This window comes from Pholis gunnellus, assembly GCF_910591455.1.
Source record: "Pholis gunnellus genome assembly, chromosome: 13".
Classification (NCBI taxonomy): Eukaryota; Metazoa; Chordata; class Actinopteri; order Perciformes; family Pholidae; genus Pholis; species Pholis gunnellus.
Window position 1 is genome coordinate 5,600,921 of NC_136540.1, and position 22,356 is coordinate 5,623,276.

The 22,356-nt window shown below is 42.7% G+C and overlaps 1 protein-coding gene across 1 annotated transcript in view; it reads left to right on the plus strand.

Annotated features, from left to right (window-relative positions):
* Positions 1-4,369: 4,369 nt before the first annotated feature.
* LOC306704790 (cell adhesion molecule DSCAML1-like) overlaps positions 4,370-22,356 on the plus strand; it is a gene marked incomplete at both ends in the record, with an annotated part of 49,034 nt that continues 31,047 nt past the window's right edge. Inside the window, 3 exons of the mRNA XM_079171308.1 lie at positions 4,370-4,592; positions 13,666-13,986; positions 16,400-16,546. Coding sequence (XP_079027434.1) covers positions 4,370-4,592; positions 13,666-13,986; positions 16,400-16,546 — 691 coding nt within the window. The remainder of the gene's footprint in view (positions 4,593-13,665; positions 13,987-16,399; positions 16,547-22,356) is intronic.

The following is a 22,356-nucleotide window of genomic DNA, read 5'->3' on the forward strand; positions in this document are numbered from 1 at the left end:
GGGACTGCAGTTCAAGTATTAACCCTGTTCAAGCAAGAGTGATGCGCTGACTGCTAAACAGGGATGGTTTCTACCGAGCATCGTATTAAGGAGATGAATGTACTGTATCTGCGTCGCACTCAAACAGTGAAATACTATTTCACCTGCATTTACAATATACACGTGTTTTGCACATTCAAGACACTGAATGTCTGGCTTTAAAAAGAAATACCTCTGGAGAGTGGGACAGATGTGTGGCTAAGTGCTGGGTCAGGTCAGATATCGATGTACCTCCACCAGTCTCAGCGGGCGTTAGCTTAGCCAACTGTACAGTGAAGTGTGAGTTTCTGGTGGTTTCAGAAGCTCACTGTTTATGTTTATAATAATGTGCCTCCACGTTAAAGTGACTCCAGTCGACAGTCACTAGCTTGAAGCAATATTATAAAATGGATATGGATATGGATGTGTTGGGCACTTTGAAAACATGTATATTTTTGTTTCTGTATAGGATCTAATGCAAATCAGTGTCTGTTTGTCACATTGATCAGCCAAGTGAGATGAGAAGAAACCACACAGCACACGTGAGATAACATTCCCGTGAGTCCCGTGAAATTGTGTCGTTCGTTTCTCAATGTAATGTATTTTCTGTTGAAACGGCAAGAGATGTGGAGGGATCAGACTTAAAGGAATATTTTGGACGTTTTGGGAAGTTTGGCAAATTTGCTTTCTTGCCGAGATTATGATGGATACCACTCTTGTGTCTGGCTTGTTATCTTAGCTTAGTTTGGTAACTGGAAAGGGGGAAACAGCTAGCGTGGCTTTTTACTATGTTAACAAAATCCGCCTACCAACACCTCTAAAGCTCACCTATTAACATGTTATATTTCGTTTGTTTAATCTGAAGTGTAAAAACGAACGGAAGGGGTTATGTGGAGGACTGTTTCTTGGCAGGGAGTGTTTCTTCTCCACTGGTTGTTAACTATAACGTGTTAGTTAGTGAGCTTTATTGGTAGGCAGATTTATTTTATTTTTGGACAAAGCTGTTCTGGCTGTTTCCACCTGCTGTTACCTGTCTTTTTGCTGAGCTAAGCTAAACAACCAAAATGTCAAACAATTCCTTTAAGTGGACTATAAAACAATGGGCTATTATTGATGATGATATTTGAATATGATATTTGATTTGACTAAATTGCGGAAAAAGCTGCAATGACTTCATCGTCCCATTTCATGGGATCTTTGTGAAAGATAGCAGAAGGTGCAAGAAATATTATGGGTAATATACGTTCGTCATATGTTTTCCATATTCTTGTTTGATTTAAAAATCCAATTGTGTTAAAAAAAATCAGGTCCTAACCTTCAAGCTGTTGCTGTGACTTTGGAGACATAAAGCCACTGTTTTGCAGGATGAAATCATTCAATCGCAATAATTTGATTCAACTGTTGAAGAGTGTTTTTTCTCTGAGTGGCTGATCTTTGTCAATTGTTGTCTAACTAGACTCGGTTAAAAAGAAAAGCGATTTCCTTCTCACTGATCAATAAACTACGAAAACTAAGCTTTCGGGTAACGTTGAGACTGTGACAGTGAGGGCCTTATGATGACAAAGCAACTCTATGCAAATCACAACAGAAGTGACAGTTTGTCACATCGCACCTTCGAGTTACTGTGACAGTTCTGTGAGCAATACAACAGTAGGAGATGTGGATCAGGGAGTTGTGTTGATGGGATGCAGGTGAATGGGGATCATCAAGAGAGGAGCGTGGTGTGGACCGGAGCTCCTGTACTTGATCAGACCCCGCAGAGCGTATAGACTCACCAAGTCATGCTCCACCGCTGCTCTCTGCGCACAAATATAGCCTACTGTACAACTTTAATGCTCTGGCTCTCCCTCAAATGATGTCTCCAGTTTCATCCTCACCCCCATGCACATCAGCTCTTAATGTCTTTATTATAGAAACATGAAATCTAATAAATTTTTGAACAAAATATGGCCTGTCATGTTGTTTGTATGTAAGCGCTAGTTCTTTGATAGGACTGCCTCCTGTTGGCCTGAGGGAGAAAGAACAACAAAAACACACGACTACACAGGTAAATCTACAACAGAGTGTATGCCTCTACAATAGTCCTGCTGAAAAACGATCACTTTAAAGGGACAGTTTTTTTCAAGTTTGAGAAAATCCCCCTTGATTATGTCATCAGGGTCATCTCAATGTATAGACAATACAAACCTTTGCATTCAGGGAAGGTCTGATAAAACACACTATCACGTTGCATCATGGGAAGTGTAGTATCCTGTGTTTTTGGAGCCTGTGCTATGGGCTAAAGGTCAGTATATCACTGCCATCTGCTGCGTCAATCTTTAGCAATCTTTTTATTTAATGTGCAAAATGTTAACGCTGGAACATCCCTGTAATCCCCAGAAAGACAGGGAGATTAACCTTCATGTCAAGACATTTACATTAACAACAACATCCATGCTCAGCTTCCAAGCAAATTAATGTTTCAAAGTTATCTTTTCTCCTTGTACTGTCCATTGACTGCAAGGGCCAGAGTGAGGAATTGCTCAGAAGTCTGGGATCATGTTATTGGTTGCAATTGTTATGTTCACGTTCAACCATTAGCAATACATGAATTATCAAATAACACATGTTGAGTCCTGGCATGCAGAAGAGAAGGGATTTTGCACAAAGGAAAATGCAAAAGTACAATTTTGTACATGGGAGCTTAGTTTCATCCTGTATCGATGTTGCATGTTCACCATATGCTCCTTCCTCCCTTTATGCTTGATGAAACAAAATTAATGAAATTAATAAAAAAGGAAATCTTCACATCAACATTTGAGTATTTGTGTTATTGGTGCGTTATAGGACATCTTCAAGTGTTATTTCCACACTAATAAAAAGTGCCACAAAACCCAATTACACTTCACATACACGGTCATAAAAAACTAAATCCTTGTGCAGAAATGTGCCCTGCATGAGTCTAACCAGCAGATGTCAGCAGTGACCCGTGTGTGGAGAGTCAGAGGCTTGAACCTCCGGTCACAGCAGATTGCAGCGTGAGGAGAGGCAAGAAGGCGATGCTGACCTTTTCTTGAAGATGTTTAAGTTGAGACAACCACGTTTTCAATGAGTGACATCCGACACACGGACGTCAAACAGACCTACACGTCTACGTGTCTCTAGTCGTAGCTATGAGGTTATTATGTTCTTAAATGTGGGCTGGAAACATTTAATCACGTAACAATCTGAGCTTAATTTGACTTGTGAGCAAAGCAATGATTATGTTCATTTAAAATGATGAACCGTTTCACAGCCTTAGGCTGTAATGAATTACATGTAGCCTATAGCAGTAAGAATATGTTGTTCATTTGATTATGTATGTTAGTGATGTGGAAAATCTCCTTCATAGAAACCATGTGATTCACTTCACATACTTGCCAACTTCAGGGCCTGCTGTGTTCATATACACGCGTAAAGGTGAGTGTGACTTGTATAACGCCAAAATAAATACTTATATTTAAGACAGCAGTGGTAGAAAAAGTCAACTATACAGTCAACTGTATAGTGAGTTTATCAATCAGACCAAAATGACACTAAATTAACATAAATGCACAATTAAAACACGTTATATGGTTTCTTTCTATGCCTGTAGGTTGTGCGGCTGCTGCAGCAGACGATCACTTCTCAGATCCACCACTGGCATCCACAGTGACTTTAAATATTCTATGAACTGGGAGTGTCCTGACTCTTGCCGTCCTAATTTATGCTTATGCAGGGGAGCGCAACAGAGAGCAGGATGAAATGGGGAAAATAGCAATGTAGAAAGTTGCTCACAATGCTTTAAGGTTTCACTAAAACCTTTGATAATTGCTTTGATTTACCTGCTGTGTTATTCACCTGCTGTGTGAAAGTGTCATGCCCCACACCCCGCTATACTATCTTTCTCTCGCCTCCTCTCTATCTGCAGTGCATATCTGTGCGCAAATGTCTGCGCACGTTCCATGGCTCCGAAAGACAAAGAAAAGCATTCATTAATCTGTGGTGCAGCTCCGCGTCCCTGTGATTGAGGCCCAAAGTCAAAGGAAAGGACATTACTACATTTTTAGAGTCTTCGCAGTAACCTGAGCAGTTTTTGTAGATCCATATTGCGCAAAGAAAACGCGGTCATCAGGGGCGCACAGGTGGGTGCGCTCTCTCCAAGGTGCCAACAGATCTGTCTGCGCAGCTCCACCCGCTCACACAAACTGGCCATTAGGACCAGTTTGACCGAAATCCACTGTTCGGCTCACACCAACTCTCGGCTTTGCTGTGACCCATCGTTCCGCGGTGTTTGATTAGTGCAGTGAGGATGGATTTGTATGCACAGTAGTCTTGGGAAGAGAGGAGGGACATGGGCGGGGCTGAAGCGCCTCTCATTTCCCCTCCATGCTTAGCGGGGCAGCAGGGCTGGAGAGACCTCCGGGGAGCACAGTCGCCAGTCCAGCACGGAGACCCGCCTGGCCAAAAAACCGCGCCTCACACTTGCCAGGATTGCCAAATATTCCTGAAAAATATACCTGCTATTTATGGCATGTGGCTTGTAACTTTACTCCTGCTGTACTCTCTCCAAGAAGGTAAGGAAAAAAAGAAACGCTTGACATATTCCAAATGCTGCTTAGCGAGTGCTGGAGTCTTGCTGTGTTTAAGTTGAATGAAAAGTGATAATTAATCGAATCCTCAATCGATTTGTGGCGGCGAATGATGTGTGTGGCTTGTGCTTTGATGTATCATCGGATGCTCTGTGATGAGGAATTGATATATTTAAAAAAAAAATCGTTTAATCAAAATGTATAAACCTGCTTGAGACTTACTGGTAGACATATTTTGAAAGTAAAGGTGTAAAGGGATTTTTCTTTTTTCCCTGACTGTTTTGGGGTTTTATGCGGCGGCCTCAGATGGTGCTGATAGCACGGATTGTTTTCGCATTACCAACTCCGGTTATGAATATGTAAAATGGCTGAATAGGGAGAATGCAAATACTGAGGGAGGGTGAGAGAAAAATGAAAACATGTATCGGCCTGCAATCAATTGATTACGAATTTTAGAGCAAGTTCACTCAAAAATGTTGCAGTTCTGTAAAGTTTTGATGGGAATTCTTGTGGTTTTTTGATATCTTGATGCTCTCATTGTGTAGCATTTGCTAATTGCAGCTGTTTTCATGGACTATATTTGACACAGGCTCTTCATCCCAAAGAGATGCTCTTTTTTATTTAGGATGAGAATTTTAGGGTTTTAATTCGTTGTCTATGTGATGACAAATTGTTTCCATTTTAAATTGGATTGCGAAAAAACGGCCCCCTTTTTTTCTCCACAACGGCCTTAATAGTTTAATAGATCTGCTCCCACATGAAGGCCTTAATTGGCGCATTCAGATTCGTCCTCCTTATTTAAATCATTTTGTCTCCGCAATTTCTCCTTTGTTTAATTGTGTTTATAAATAAAGAAGGCGGGTTGTTTGTTTAAATGGATTCCTTCTTGCTCTGTATATGCAGTAAATCTCCGACCCCACTGCAAAGTTGATCTTCTATTACAGTGCATTATAATAATCCTGAATAAATCTGCGTCGAAAATAACAGGAATTCAACACTATCTCCACTTGAGAGCATTTTCCAGGCCTTTGTGTAGCCTGCTTGTTTGGAGTCATGTTTACATATTGTTTGTCCTTATAGCACAGGGCCTGAGAGGGTGTGCATTTACTTAGCAAAAAAGTCTGGGGCATGGTGGATTGGCTGGAAGGAGGAATATGGCTGTTCTCGATGCAAACGAGATGATTAAAATAGGCCATTTTAAGTTCTGGCATTTTCGCACACATTGAATAAGCCTTTTTTTTATATTGGCGAATATCAATTAGTAGTTAGTCACATATGTGCTGCCTGTGTTTGTTGTCCTTATAGTTTTCCTCAACTCTCTTAAATTCACTGAGGTTCCAAATATTTGCTATTGATTTAAAGCAATTATTCAACTGGAAAGCTGTGATTTCAGAGCTTCTCTGGGTTTTGCAGAATCTTATTAAAATAAGCAAATTTATTTCACAAAATGAGAAAGTCCAGGGGCGTGGGTGCAAATTATAGACTTGCCCGGTCATGTTCCTCACTAATAGCGCACCTGGACCCCGCCGCCGTGCTCGCGCGTGTGCCAGCGCGTGCATCATGGCTCGTGTTTTTTGTGAGTGTGTGTGTGTGTGTGTGTGTGTGTGTGTGTGTGTGTGTGTGTGTGTGTGTGTGTGTGTGTGTGTGTGTGTTGTGTGTGTTGTGTGTGTGTCTGTGTGTTGGCAAGCGCGCGGAGGAGAAGTGTCGGGGACACCCCTTTTGGTTTTGTTGTTAAATGTTGGACACTTTTTGGATGTTATTTCTGCAGGAGCTAAATTGGAAGATCAATCATTTATTCTTAAAATATATTAACATTTTCACACAAGACTTTTGATTAAATAAATGTTGCTATTATGTCAGAGACACTCAGGTCTAGGAGGGTTATTAACGGATCTTTGAAAATTAGAGCACAATGCTTATAATTTTTCTGCAGCAATTAAAAATATAATACCTGATTAAAGGATTTGAACATGATTTTTAATTGGTCATGTCCAAACAAAAACCTGTGTTTTCTTCTTTCATTTTAAATCAAATTCACATATTGAATTTACAATAATTGTGGATTAATTATCAGAGAATAAAATCCACGTTAACATACAGGCCTGCTGTAGGCCCATTCTGAGCATCAATTTGAAATAAAATATTTTAAACAAAAGTAAATTAATAAATAGATTTGTGTAATATTCAAACAATATAACTTGAAATTTAATTTAAAGCAATAAGGTGATCCTCCCCCTGGCACACTCTTGTCCCTCTCCACTGCTCACCCTCCACAAATAGAAATATGCAAAAATAACCCCCTCCTTTCCTCCCCAGTCCAATTCCCTGTGCTGTCTTTGCAAGGCTGCACAATTAAAGCTGCAATCTGAGCTATAGGCACCACTCAATGACAGAGCTGTGTGGTCCACAGGGGTGCCAATCATTACTCAGGCGGGGCACAGGCCTACATGTTTTTACCAGCTCAAACCCGGCATTATTTAATTTGACGAAAACACCCATCTTTAAGGGGGTTAACGGAGAAATACCAAGCACTCAGTGTGACTTTTGCTGTAATTTGGTCCCTTCAGGCCTTATGATACACTATTCTGATTATTTTCATTCACAATGAGGGTACTGTGCTTCAACAATAATATGAAATAAAGAAATCTCTTATGAAATGACTAAAGCTGGCCAATTTAAAAAAAATAGAAAATATCAATGTCGGATGATTGATCAACCAACTTGACTTACATTTCCTACACTTTTCACTCCAAGGACCAGTGAAATGTAATAAACAAGACAAATGTTAATTATTCTTCACAAATCAACAAAAGACAAAATCAATCAATGTTGTTGCCTAATGGTGGGCAAAGTGTGCTGCATGGTGTAAGACTGTCAGCAGAGAAACGGAGCTCATCGCACTTCCCAGCTCACCAATAGGATGTCACAGCTCTGTCACCGGCATCCCTGCTCTCCCATTCGTCCCGAAACGAGATTATGAATAAGAACTAATCATTTAAAATAACATCCCAAAAAAAGATGCAAATGAACGCCGTCGACAGTAAGAAATGTTTTTCTCCCCCTGCTAGAACTGCTAAATTGAGCCAGACCTCCTCCAAATTTTATTGGATGCTGGGGCTGCACATTTTCAGAAGGAGGGTGCGTTCAGCAAATGTCAAATCTATGAAGCAAGTAGTTGTTTTTGTTGGATCTCTCTCTCTCTATCTCCATCTCTCTCTCCATCTCTCCCTCCCTCCATCGCTTCCTCTCGCAGTAACTCCCCTCCCTCTCTCTCCCTCATCACTAGGCAGAATTAAAGGTTGGGGGAGGGGCAGTTTATGCAGACTGTGCTGGGACTTGTGATCCACAGATTTGATATTCACATTAAGAGAGAAACTGGCTGCTTTGATGTGAGGGGGAGCAGGTCCCAGGAGACTGCTGAAGTAGCACACTTTTTTTTTTTTTACTGACACAGCACAGGCCGGGGGGGGGGGGGGGGGGGGGGGGGGGGGGGGGTGTTAGGGGTGGTGTTGGTGGTGGGGGGGGTTGGTGAGCAGATTGTTGGGGACAGGGTGTACAGAAAGACAGTAGGTGGGGAGCACTGAGACCCACCCTTCCTTGATTAGATGTAACCCCAGCAACCTCCCACCCCCCCCCTACTTTTCCACCCATCAACCACCTATTTATGCCAGACCCCCTGAGGATTATCCATAAACTTACACCTACCTTCATCCCCCTGCAGCCCACCAATATTCAATTCACACCCCTTCTTACAGTGTGTCTCCTCCCACTTCCTAATCTGCTGCTGTATCTCTCCACGCACAGTTTCAATCGTCTCCATCGTCACAACACTTGCAACTTTCTGTCCCAAAAACACCTGAAGGCTGAGTGAAGGGGAGGCGGCAGGACAGGAGGAGACTGAACACAGGAGACACGGTGGAAATGAAGATATTTCTAAAATAGCAAGCACTCGAGGAGAGAAGGCAGAGTTTTTTTTGACAGTTCACATGGCTGATGTGCACGTCTGTAGTTGAATCCTATACTCTTGACCTTTACCACGATCCATTCACAAAATGCTGGGAAAGTGTTTTTACCAGAAGAAAGGATTGGAAAGATGGAGATGGGTGAGCCAAGAATAGGAAGAACATGTGGAGGTATTATGCCTCAGGTCGGGCTCAGGGAGCTCTGGGTGTGAGAATGTGTGTATGTGAAACATTGGGGGTTCTGGGGTTTGTTTACCTCCTCATCACAATAAAGTTGTGTGTGTGTGTGTGTGTGTGTGTGTACACTATGCACACTCACATCCTGGAGAGGCGTAGATCAGCTGCATTATGCATGATGAAACCTTGCATAGGTTATGACTTCTGCCTCTGTGACATACATATTCATGCATGGCTCTCTGGCAGGATGTATAAAATAGTGGCTGCAACTTTGACAGCCTAAGCTTTAGCTCCAGCACACTGCCGTCAGTGCTCCGGGCTGGCTTTCTCTCGTGCTGTGTCTGAACGAGGCTGATGAAGCCTCCTGGATGCAGGTGATCTGCAGCAGTAACATCAAAAACACAGGAACCCCCAAGAGCTTTGGTCAATGCTGCTATCAGGGCGCACGGTGCATGTGCGTGGGATACAGTTGTCTCAAATTGTTAAAGTCCACTTGCAGGTTTCATTGTATTTCTATTAGGTCAGTCATCAGACAATTCATCGCAAACTATTTTGGCAATCGATTAAGTGTTTCAGCTCTACACTCTCTACTTCCAACTTCTTTTCATAGGAGGATTTGCAAATGTTCTCTGTTTTCTGTCAGTGAAGGGGTTTTGAATTCTTGGTTAGATCAACCAAGACAAGATGTTAACTATACTGCTTTTTGTGGTGTTTCACTGTCAAGACTGTTATCAACATATACCCATTTTCCTTAAGATCCTATCATGACACTTTTTTTTCTTTAATTGGCTGGTGGTAATCAAACTTCAATCTGCTTAAAAACAAAACAAAAAAAGTGTTCAATGTTGGTGAGATGGCATGACCATCTATTAAGACTTGAGTTTATGTTAAAGGTTTTAACATAAACTATATAACTATTTGTATTACAAAGATATAGACCTAGTGGAGTCATAGCTACCTGGGCTAATAATGAAGTTGTCCTCCCTCTCTGTGCTATGTATAATTACCCGGGACGGGATATTATCGAAGGTATGACCCACCCTATATTGCGACTGATTGGCTTACCTTGTTCTAACCTGAACCAATCTCACTCTTCATGTCTAAACGTAACCAATCCAACTAACAAAGTCAATGCGTACTAGCCAATCAGAGACACCACAGCAGGATTCGTAGTCGGCCGTAGTCGCGTGTGCATTTTAGTGTCTCTCTGTTGTAATTCACTGGCTAGCTAAACGCACACCCTCCGGTTCCTCCTCGTGTAAAGTTGTTAGCTCTGTCAGCAATGTTGCCCTTGTTTTTGTCATAAGGGCTGTTCGCACTTTCTCCATGTTGAGAGCCGTGTGGAGGCAACATGTCTGCTCTGAATGTATCTGTCCATTGGTTAAAACTTATCCGAGCTGCTACACCAAGGGAGTATAGTTCCCTCTTCTCATGCTCTTGTGGTGATAATGGCTGAATTTGAAAAGCGGGGCGTTGTTATGGTGAGTGGCAGCAGCGCCACTGGCCCAACTTGAATTTCTTCTTTGACATTGACATTTCAGGACTTGCATGCAATCTCCGTCGTTAACCTCGCTGTTGCTACATGTGGCATTTTTGTTTTCTTGCCACTCGAGCCGTCTGTACAGGTTGGCACAGGTGGTATGTAATGTCTGTTGGTTTTAAATGAACTGGAAAGTCCGCCAGTCTGGCACAAACCAGAACTGTGCCAGTGTGATATGCCTGACCACACCACCTAATCAGACAGCCGTTTTCTATCCTATGGCGGACCAGCCTGCCCACTTCTGGGAGATCAGGCATGTACACAATTGTTTTACACACATTCTGTAAATAACTACTTGTTCATCTTTAGCAGCTGTTTTTGCGACCTGTGACAGAATTTGGGTTTTGGTGACTCTAAGTTTCTAAATTTAGATTGTTCAGAGGGTTGTTCAGTTAAATTGTTGCATTGTTTTTTTTTATTCAGTCACAGCTTTCAAGTGCCAGTGCCACCATGGCAACCCGCTCTGTCTCCTCCCAGTGTGACTGAGCGCTCAGAGCTGCTTTGTGTGTGTGTGTGTGTGTGTGTGTGTGTGTGTGTGTGTGTGTGTGTGTGTGTGTGTGTGTGTGTGTGAAGTTCATGTGTGGTTTGCCTGGTTTTGACTGACTCTGAGTGGTGGGAGTTGCTCTGATCCCCTTTCTATTCCACTTCCCGCTCCATCAGTCCATTGCTCCCCAGCCCCCCAGTGCCTGCGCCCCCCAGGCCATATAATCTACTGTATGAGAGGTTCTCCTGCTGCCCAGCCCCCCCCCCCCCCACCCCCGCCCCCCCCAGCTCTCAGGGTGACCCCCTCACTCCTCCACTTTAGTCCTGTCCCCCCATTGAGAGATTATAGATATTGCAATCTTTAATATGGGCTTTATGCTCAGGGGCCATTATCAGTAATCTGCAGAGGGGAGGGAGTCTGACCTGGTTTTTGCAGCCCACCACTGGACTACCAGACACATTTTCATATACCATCTGTAACATTCTGTCCAGCTTTATCAATCTGTAGTCTACTAGGGATTGTAGCACTTCTTTGAAAGGAAGCTGGAGTTATCAAGGAACCCTCCTGGATGGATGCGATCGCTGCGTCTTTCGTTGATCTGTTGCGCTGAGCTTAGTGCCAGTCAGCAGTGACACTGTTGATGGTGGTGATTTATTCTGTTGATGTTTTTCTGTGTACATCGCACATACCTTAAAGCCACGCTTCACCAAAGACGAGGCTTGATAAGTCTTAATATTTTGATGATCAGATATGTTATTTGCTCTCACTCCTTGTTGCTTGTGCTTGATTTTAGTGTTCCAGAAGGTCATGTGGGACTTTGTGATTCTCTGCATCAATATCACAAACGTAACAGTCACTGTTCACACGGATGGTTTTGACTGTCACAACTAGGCCTATTTTGGGTATTGTGCTTCGTGTACCTGTGAAAATCTAAGAACAGTGTGAACAACAGGAATATTTCTCACATAATACTGTTCCCTCAACCTTACAGCATGATTTAATGAGTATTCAAAAATGATGTGACAAAGCCCCGAGTTCAAAACCACGATTTAGCTGATGCAGCATAATAACCAGATTAAAGAGGTAGCTGATAATGAGGAATAATGTGATTATCAATCCAAGTATTGAAACTTCTCTCCGCAGACATTGAAGATATCTGTTTCTCTGTCACAGACCATAATCATGCTCCTGTACCCCGAGGGCAGGGAGCAGCTGTGGGTGTTATTACGAAGGTGGAAAACAGCAGAATCACGGGATACTCAAAACCTTTTAATCAAGAAAAATATTCTGTAGTTGTGGTCTCTGTCATGAGCATTTGCTGCTTTTCTTTATATTACATGATAATAAATTGAATATCTTTGCGAGTGTTGGTCAGACAAAACAAGCAATTTGATGACATCAGCTTGAGCTGTAGGGTATTTTTCACTATTTTCTGACATTTTCTTGTCTAAGATTATTAATAGATTCATAAAAAAAGCAATGATAATAACAGTTTTAATAAACAGTTTATATCATAAATACATACTGTGTGTTAATAATGTTGTAGTCACATCTCTAGTTTTATTTTTTCATGATATTTCTGTCACATATACATGTTTTATATATTTGAGTCCCAGACCTTCAACTGTTCTCTTCACAAAGTTTTTACAAGATGTTTCCAGTAAAGAAGAAAACATCTGTTTTGTAATCACACCACAAACAGTTCATGAAATTAACTAATCATCATTAGTAAGGATTAAGTACAAAAGCACAAAGATCATTGTGACCACTGAGAGACCTTAAGGTTTGTCAAAAATAAGATTTTGTGACATTATTAAATGCCAGTGATAACTAATAAATATTTTTAAATTAATCATTCAGTTAAATCAATCAACTTTTCATATCAATACATTCAAAATTGTAGATTTTACCACTGAGAGTTTGGATTTCTTTCTTGTAATAACTATTGACATTGTTTTAAACATAATTGAATTGGCGAGAAATAGAGGAAAAATACATTAGTTCAATTTTATAAAAAAAACAGTCATGGTTTAAACGACAACAACTTGTATGCTGACTGGTCATTTCATCCAGTTTGGATCAAAATATTTGAGCGTCTTCCTGGATGTTTAACAGACCTCCTGTGCTGAACTGAACTAACAGGGTGAACATGTAGTGGGGTGACGTGTATTAGATGATATCATTTAGCAGCAGCGGTGGTTGAAGTCCACATCTGTCCGTCAGCAGTGTCCCCCACACTCTTTATCTTATAATCTTTCCCATTATGACCCCAAATTTAAGAGACTTCCCCCCCACTTACTTTCCTCTTCTCACTCTCCTTTCTCTGCTGGAGCTGTATGTGTTTAATCTGAGTGCCAATGAAGAACATTCCTGTATATGTGTGTGTGTGTGTGCGTGTGTGTGTGTATGTGTGTGCATGTGTGTATGTGTGTGTTAAATATGTAAGGAGATTAAATAGACTTAAATCTCTGCGTCTGGCATAGAAATTCCAATCACATAACCTATCATCGAGTTCCCTTTCTCTCTGTCTTTGTTTGTGTACGTGTCCACTGTACGGAGGTAACAGGCTCCTCCTCCCTCCGATCCATCTAAATCATCACAGGCTTTAGCCCAAATCCCTGGCTTTCTGAATCACATGACTGATGTTTGCAGCTGGACATTTGACATATATTTGTTATGATTAATTTGCAACACATTTGAAGGACATTCCCTCTCTGTCCATTTTATTGTCCATTAAAGTGACGCCGATCGCTTTAAATCAGTTGCGGTGGAAATCCTGTTAGCTCTTATTTGAGTGTTTACACACTGTATACGGCGCATACAGCTCATTGTTGACCTCTCACCTCCACCCCGGTCTGATAAGTGATGTTGTGTTGTCTGTTTGCCCCCTTGCAGTACACAGTGAGGATGTGGGCTCCACCAGGCTGTACTTTGTGAATGCCTCCCTGCAGAGGGTAACCTACTCCAGCTCGGTGGGGGTGTCCCTGCCCTGTCCAGCAGGGGGCACCCCCAGTGCCATACTGCGCTGGTACCTGGCCACCGGCGACGACATCTACGACGTGCCCCACATCCGGCACGTGCACGCCAATGGCACCCTGCAACTGTACCCCTTCTCGCCCTCAGCCTACAACAGCTACATCCACGACAACGACTACTTCTGCACTGCCGAAAACCAAGCTGGCAAGATCCGCAGCCCCAACATCCGCATCAAAGCTGGTGAGTTGGAACCACTGTCAGGAAGGGGAACTGGCCTGAGAGTAAAGCAAGACACACGGATTTGAAAGATTGAGATGAAACAAGGGGGGGGGGGGGTTATGGATCAAAAGGCCAAAGTTAGACACAACATGTTGAAGAATGGAGCAAAAAGGGACAGTTGTGAAGGCATAAAGTAGAGCAGATGTGATTGGCAGCTGCAAAAAGCCCTACCCACACACAGCATCACCTGCCCTAAAATAGCCCATCTCGACCTGAACACAGATTGACCTAGAACACAGTCTACAGAGAGAACATCTGCATCACATACTACGCGAGGCCCTCGCTCACACCTATTTGACCGAAGATGGTGATGAACCACTGCACTTTATACCGACATGACCCCTTCAGCTGCATCTACAGCATGGCACCATCTGGAAAGATGAAATCCAAAACACAACCCCGGCGGTCCTTAGCGTTAAGTAGCAACTCCAACGTGATTTTTTAGATGAACCAGATCAGATGAGGAGGAAAAAGTGTGACTATAGGTTATATGGCATGACAAATTCATCCTAATTGACAGTCCTTCACTTCTTAAAAGGTCAGTACAATTAAAGCCACCAGGAACTTCACAGGAATGCTTAGCAAAGGTGAGAAAAGTAATTCATCACCTAGTGATAAGCAGATACAGTTCAGTGTCAGTGATGTTATCACCATCTCTGTATGCTATCCTAAAACAGGGGGATTTTAATTTATAAACTTTTTAAAATATATATATATAATTTGATTGTACATACAAAAATATCTCAGGAAAGAGAAGAAATAATTAATTCAAGCCTCGGGTAGAATAAAGAATACATTGATAAATAACTAGTAGATATTATAGGCAGTCTATTTTTGGACATTTTGACCAAAAGCTGCCTCTGTTGCCATCATATTCTCTTTTCTGTCCTCCTTCTCCTCCCTGCTTCCTCGTTCTTCAAACTGTCCTCTTGTGCCAGACTAAATATAGCCACAGCACACTTCTTTAATTATCTCTCATTAACAAACCTAATTGGTGCTTTCCATTGATTGGACCGCGGGAGGCTGCTTTAATAAGCGAGACCTCGTCTAAAGTAAAATAGTGCATCTGGGGGTTTGGGTTCGTGCAGCTCCAGAACCAGCAGAAATACTTCACCAAACAGTTACATCAAACCTCAGCTGGAACAAAGCTACAGCTGGATGTTAGTTACTCTGCATCTATTGTCCCCCCCCCCCCCCCCCCCTCCTTTCCATCATTCATTCAGGCAGGCCAGTCGGTCCCTCCCCCTTCCCTCCTGCCGTCAACATCTGTTTTCATATTCTGCCTCCCAACACCGATCTGAACTAATACTCATATTCATTCTAATACTAATACTAGCGCCAAGTTGAGGATTTGAGCCAGGGCCCTGAGCTGCATGCCAGCCGGTTGCTGCCTTCATTCCCACATGACCCAAAAGCCTGGCCTCAGGAGACGAGGGATTAGCATGAACCAAACATCCTGCAGCCAGCGGCCTCTGTCGGGCCAGCTCTGGTGCACAGGTTACGGTCAGACAGGATGCGGGCGCTTTGTCTTGAGGTTCAGCCTCGTGACCATTGTGTCTAATTCAGTGGTGGTTTATATTATATTATTTCAGAGGAACTTAACTGATGTGTGTTTTTTTTTTAAATTCTACTCATCTGTTCAAAGAAGATGCAAATTTCCGCGCACTTGCATGTGTTTCGCTCCTGCAGCAGGAATGTATGCACGCTGTCATCGTGTCTGTTACCAGGGAAGGGATTCCGAAACCAGTTTCTTAGCAACCTTAGGATACGTCCTAGCTTTCGTGTGATTTTGCTAATGAGTCCCTGCTCATTCACCAGAGTGTTTCATTCCATGAACCTGCATAAACTGAAGCAATAACCCTTCAGTTTACTTGAAATGTGCAGCTAACTCTTCTGCGTCCTTATGAAGTTCTGTGCAAAAAGCAGAAAACAATTTCCACGATTATCCCGCTTAATGGCGGCTCGCAGCAGTTATGGTGAAAGGGGAGGCAGAATTAGAAGAGTTCCAACAACACAAGAGTAGGCTCGTCATTTGCAATGAGTAAATGTGGCGTTCTGTGGTAATTGATGAAAGGTCATTAATGTGTTGTTTTTCATGATGTACACGCAAGTAGATTATTGTTTCTGTCTCGGTACAATCATGTTCGTCCATTGTCGGCACATCTTCTGGGTAGATGATAGAAGATATTAAGTGGTGATAATATATGTATTATGTATGTATATGTATGTATATTATGTTTAAAATCCTGAAAACAACATTTACACCACCATGGGTCACCGCAATTCAACTATTCAATGGTAGGTTATAATTTTGCCTTTTTAAATCTTGAGATATCGGCTCTCTCAATATGATTTGTGCGTTTTTTTTTTGTAGTTTTCAGGGAGCCCTACACTGTGCGGGTGGCGGACCAGCGCTCAATGCGGAGCAACGTAGCTGTGTTCAAGTGCCTCATCCCCGCTGCCGTGCAGGAGTACGTCAGCGTCGTGTCCTGGGAGAGAGACACGGTTTCCATCGTACCAGGTAGGACATCACATGAGTCAATCTGAATTATCCCGGGGTGGGCAGGTTTGTTCATTTCATAGGATTGAACTATGTCTTTGTCTTGTATGTGTGTGTGTGTGTGTGTGTGTGTGAGGACGGCTGATGCACAACTGTGCTATATGTTTGACCGAACTCTTAACTCGTGTCTTCTGTCTGCTCACTGTTCTGGATCACTGATCTGGTCCTCCTCCTCCTCCTCCCTGCCTGCTCAGTATCTCCTCCCTCCCTCTCCTTCATCTTCCTCCTCTTTTCACAGACATGCCCCTCTCTGCTATCGCTGCTTTTACATCTCATCACATACAAATTTCACCCTAATGTCAGATCCGGCCTTTAATTGTGATTGACACCGCATTAGACGGACTCTCTTCCAAGTCACATGACTTTTCCACAGTTTGTCCTCATCAGATGTATTCCTGTCCTCTCCCTGCTTGTCTTCCCACCACGTCCTTGAAGAACAGGGCCACAATTAGAGACATAGGATGTCAATAGGACTGTGCCCCCACATTCATCTTCATTAACCTCATTTGTGCGTGTGTGTGTGTGTGTGTGTGTGTGTGCGAGTGAGAGAGAAATGTAGTGTTCAGTCTTTTTGTCTGTTTGTGAATACATTATGAGTGTTTTATTGTGTGATTATATATTGTGTGCAATGTATGTTCTAGACGTATGTATGATTATGTTTTTCTCCATTTAAAATGCTTGCAATAACAATGTAGGAGAGAGGGAAGAGAGGTAGAGGAGATAAATGAACCAAAGGAAGAGAAGCAAGGAGGGTAGTAGGGCAAGAACGGCCTCAGGTCCTGGCAGATGGTGTTTTATATTATATGTATGCAAAACACACAGACACTGTGTCACACATACACATGCACCCAGGTTTCAGTAGTTTATTTTCAGAAATTTCAGTGTATTTTTTTTACTTCCTTTTAGTATTGTGGTGTTTTACTGTACTTTGTATTACATTTTTGTCTTCAGTAACCATCCTGGCAGAAAACAGTAATATTGAGGAACAACACATTTTGTCAGAACTACCAAAAATGGCTGTTATGCATTTAATGTTAAAATGTATTACATCATTTTTTAGTGTCTTTCGGCTCCGGCCTTATTCCATGCTACAGCTTTGATTTTCCTTTTGGGTACAAACACTCACGGAATCCCTTTTTAAAATCCAGTTTGATTATCTTTTCCACACACTACTTCTCATTTTATTTTATTTAAATGCATACAAATTGCACATATTGTCCACACACAACCAGCCATTCTCTTGTATAAAAGTTTCTGTTAGATTATTGAATAAGATTTGAAAATTCAATTTTCAATCTACAATAATTTCATTTTTATTCTATTCTAATATGCTGTTTAACTTTAAAATCAAGAGGGATTCTCAATTCACCTCCATTCAGTCGCTCTTTACAGTAAGAGTTCCCATCATGTTTGGTTCACAGTGACAACATGACTTCCTGTATTTCCTAAACATGAATACAGCTGATGTGGTTTGGACGTGCCAGTACTCTGTGTGTGTTATGTTTTCCTTACATAGGGTGTTGCTGTGTACCGTCATGAGGCTGCGGTGTGTAATTAGGGGTATATAGGTCAGCTGATGAGCAGTGAGTGTGACGATCAGATGTTGAACATGATGAGCTGCTCACTGAACTTTCATTTCCCTACGACAGCGGCGCACACAAACACAACAAGCGCTCGCAATGCGGCCGTGTTCAACCTTGACCCCCGTCCTCCTCGCTAATCAACACAGTGACCTCATCATCCTTACAGCCAATCAGAGGCGTCACTTATCCGCAGCGTAACCTCTAAAACACGACACGTCTGCCTGAACAGTTCACAATCTGAATATTGTAAGTGCACTCTCACGTGGATGCACAACAACTGTGCAAACATGCACACATACACATACGGTGAATATCAATACGCGGCAGACACATGTGGTTATATAAACAGTCCAATGAGAAACATTATTGATGCTGATAACCAACTCCACAGTTAACCATCTTTTTGAGTTACTTTAACACCGTCGGTCAAACTCTTTCTCTTAGCCAGCGAAGGGCTCTTTGGATAGGCCTAATGAAGATGTGAAAATTAAAATTGATTTTGTGACTGAGAGCTCTCTGCGTGCGAGTGTGTGGGTGGTTGCCTGTCTGGCCCGTCACTATTTCTCTGCTTAAGAAACAGCGGGAGCAGTTGCAGTTGATTTGGAGTGAGTAAATCCATACATGTTATGGTCGCGTACACGTGCACCTGTCGTTTTTTTAATCAAATGCTTTCATTCCATCATTTTGCATACATGCTTGTTCCTGTCCCTAGGCCTATCCCAGCATGCATTGTGCAGAAGGCAGGGAAACACGATCACAGAGCAAAGAGAGATAAGACAAACAATCGCATTCACGCAACTGACTTGCGTGTCTTTTACTTTGTTCAAATCCCCATTAGCTGTGTCTGTGGTAACACATACTCGGCCTGGGATGTTGCCTGGTATTGTGTGGATAAAGAGGGGCATTGTCTGCTGAAATCCACTGCAAACAGCAAGTCAAAGCATTCAACCGTCACCAAACTTTTCTTTGAATTTCTAAAGCAATACTCCGGTGGGCTGTGATTGGCTGGTCGCATTGTTGCAACACATAAGAAAAAAAAAAAAAGGATCGGTTCCATTTTCCAGCTGCGAGTGTCTGCACGAAGGGCTAGTGCTGGAGATTTTGAAATACTGCTGTTCTTTCCTGTGTGTCTCCTCTCTGATTCCCCACCATCTGAATACAAAGTAACATTACTAAAGTGACTAGACCCCCCCCCCCCTCTGTCAAAAGTTAATTTGAATGAATCTACTTCATCTTTACTTACCTGTGCCTTTGCACTAAGTAATCACAATGCGCAGACCCTGATCAGTAGTGCGATCACATACCGGTCTGAAGGTTGAGTTGATGACATAACACAACGCAGCCGTGCCCTCTGAACCCCAACAGGTTCCATTTTGTCAAACACACATGTTGGTCCATCTGGAGCCGTGCGAGCGCGTATGTGTTTATGTGTGTGTGTGTGTGTATGTGTCCTCTCCTGCCCCACTTTCCTGTCCAGCCAGGACAGTGACGGGGTTTAAGAGGGGAGGGGTGCAGGCAGACTGACCTATTTCCCTCTCACTTCCCCGTCCCATGCCATCCCTGTAGTTAAGCTTTGTGTGTGTGTGTGTGTGTGTGTGTGTGTGTGTGTGTGAGCGTGGGTGCGCGTGTGTGTGACCCTCTGAGACAATGGAGGCCCGCTAGTCTGTGCAGTGATCTGAAGGAGGAGAGCTGGAACGGGGACAGAGAGATGGAGGGTTTATGGACGGGAATAAAAACAACAGTGGGACACAGAGAGGGTTCAGCTTGCAGATCGAGGACGTCGGTCTAACCAGCAGAAAGCTAATGAGTGGCTTCGATGAATAGAGACTGGACCAGCAGATGGCTGTGGCCACATGGTGGTCCACAGAAGATGCCCAACCATGCTCCATCTAATCCACCTGCCACACAGTTTGGCCTTGTTTATGTGTTTGCACAGTAATTTGATACACATGCCCGCAAAACCTAGAGCTGAAAAGCAATGACAGAGGGGAAGAAATTTCAATTTATGGATGAGATTAGATAAAAACAAAAGATATAACTCTTCTTGCACATATCAACAGTTCACACACTCATCCTCAATACTCGGTGTCCTCTTTTTTTCCTCTTCCTTTGTACTATTTTCTGCTTTTAAATTCAATTCTCATTTTCTCTCCAAACTTCCACTCCGCCATGTTCTACTCCACCAAGGTTGCATTGTACAAGATATAGATGTGTTTTGCATGCATTGACGGACTTCATCGGTCTAGTTAAACCCCTGTTGTGTTGAAAGTAAAGTGGGTTTAACCTGTGTTAAACCTGTCGGTGTGTAAATGTTGAGTTATCAGGCCTTTAATTTCAACTTGGATCCTAATGGGTGTCAACGGGTGGTGAGGTCACTTACAGGCTACATTACCGATCAATCCTCTGCCCCTGGGGCCCCTGCTGGAAGTCAAGCGGCTCAACAGAGACACAACCCTATACACACACATACACACACACATACACACATACACACACACACACACACACACACATAGGGGTTCATTGGCAACACCTGGAAAAATACAGTAGAGTTTAACGATTTGTTGGATAAGAAAGTTAGAACTGAGCGGACGTCATCTAATTCTAGTTTTTAACCAACTGACACTCCCGAAACCCAAAGATATTCAGTTTACAGAGATGTAAACATAGACATCAAACATGGAAAGAGACTTATAAATTAAAATGTTGGTTTAAAATTGCAGCCATGAATAGTTCACAGCACATCATAGTTTAGTCAAAAGTAGTCTATTACATGGGTTATAAGGGGGTTTGGACCATATGAACCAAATGTTCATCAACTGCTGATTGGGCCTTTACATATACAATATATACAGCGTATGTGCCTGTTTGTATATAGAAATATGAATTATATTATATATTGAGGTGACCTTGATGCGTGCTAAATGGTTATAATATATATACGTATATATATATATATATATATATATATATATATATATATATATATATGTATATTTACAGCTTTTCCTCTCAGTAATTAAAAAGTTAGTGTCACAAGGCTTTGCACAGGTGCAGCGAGGAGAGAGGTGACAAAGGCTGAGGGACCTCATGGAGAGCAGTGGTGTGTTAGGACACGATGTCTGTTTGTAAATCTGTGCTTTTGCACTCAGAGCAGGAATACATTAATAGATACACTTGTCTGGGACACAGCCGACTCTTGTAAACACCGGTCTGACACACACACAGACACACACACACACACTTACTCGCTTCCGCAAAGTACAAATGTGCAAGCCTGCCCCCTACACACACACACACACACACACACCCCTCAAAAGTAACACAATAAAGCCATTTTCAGATTTAGCATGAAGCTGCCTGAATATGGAGTGCTCATTAAACATTAACTCAGGGTACATTAAGGCTGCGCTCCGCTCCGCTCTGCTGTGTGACGGCTGTCCTGTTGTTGTGCTCGGGCTGCCTGGGTGCAGCAGGACGTGGTGTGACAGAGGAGGACAGGGAGCACGTGGCGTCCCCAGGGCTCATTGAACATAACCACATCGACTGTTGCCCTCTGTCACCCCCACCCTCACGTCTCACACCATCCCTCCCTCACCCCTCCCTCCTCCTCCCTTCCTGCCTCTGTCCCACATGGCACACAGCATGGCCATGGGGGAGAGTGGGGGACATTAAAGACTAAAGCATGCAGCCGATGGTGCCGCTTTTATGTACACACACACACACACACACACACACACACGCAAACATATGGTGGTAACACCTAAACCTAACGATGAACAACTTCTCGCGAAATCATCTAAGAAATGACAAAAACAACATGGAAATGTGTTCATTTTTTACCTTTCAAATTCAGTTTCCAATGCAACTAAAGAGCACTTGTTCTGCAGATTGTTCACTTCTGTTTCTTCTTCTTTGACTTGCTCCGGATCAGTTTTGCCCCACTCACATTTGCCCCAGTGTGCTGAGAGAGCGACTGAGAGCTGGGCAGGAACAGATGGGGTGCTGGCAGCCATCTTTTACTCAGTTAGGTTGAGTAGGCACGTGGGTGGGTGTGTGTGAATTAGCACAAACAAGTGTGTGTGTGTGTGTGTGTGTGTGTGCGTATGCGTGCGTGCGTTTTGTCTGTGTGTGAAAGGGGTACAATAGGCATAATTATCTCTGCTTGAGAGGCCCGGATTGTGGGGG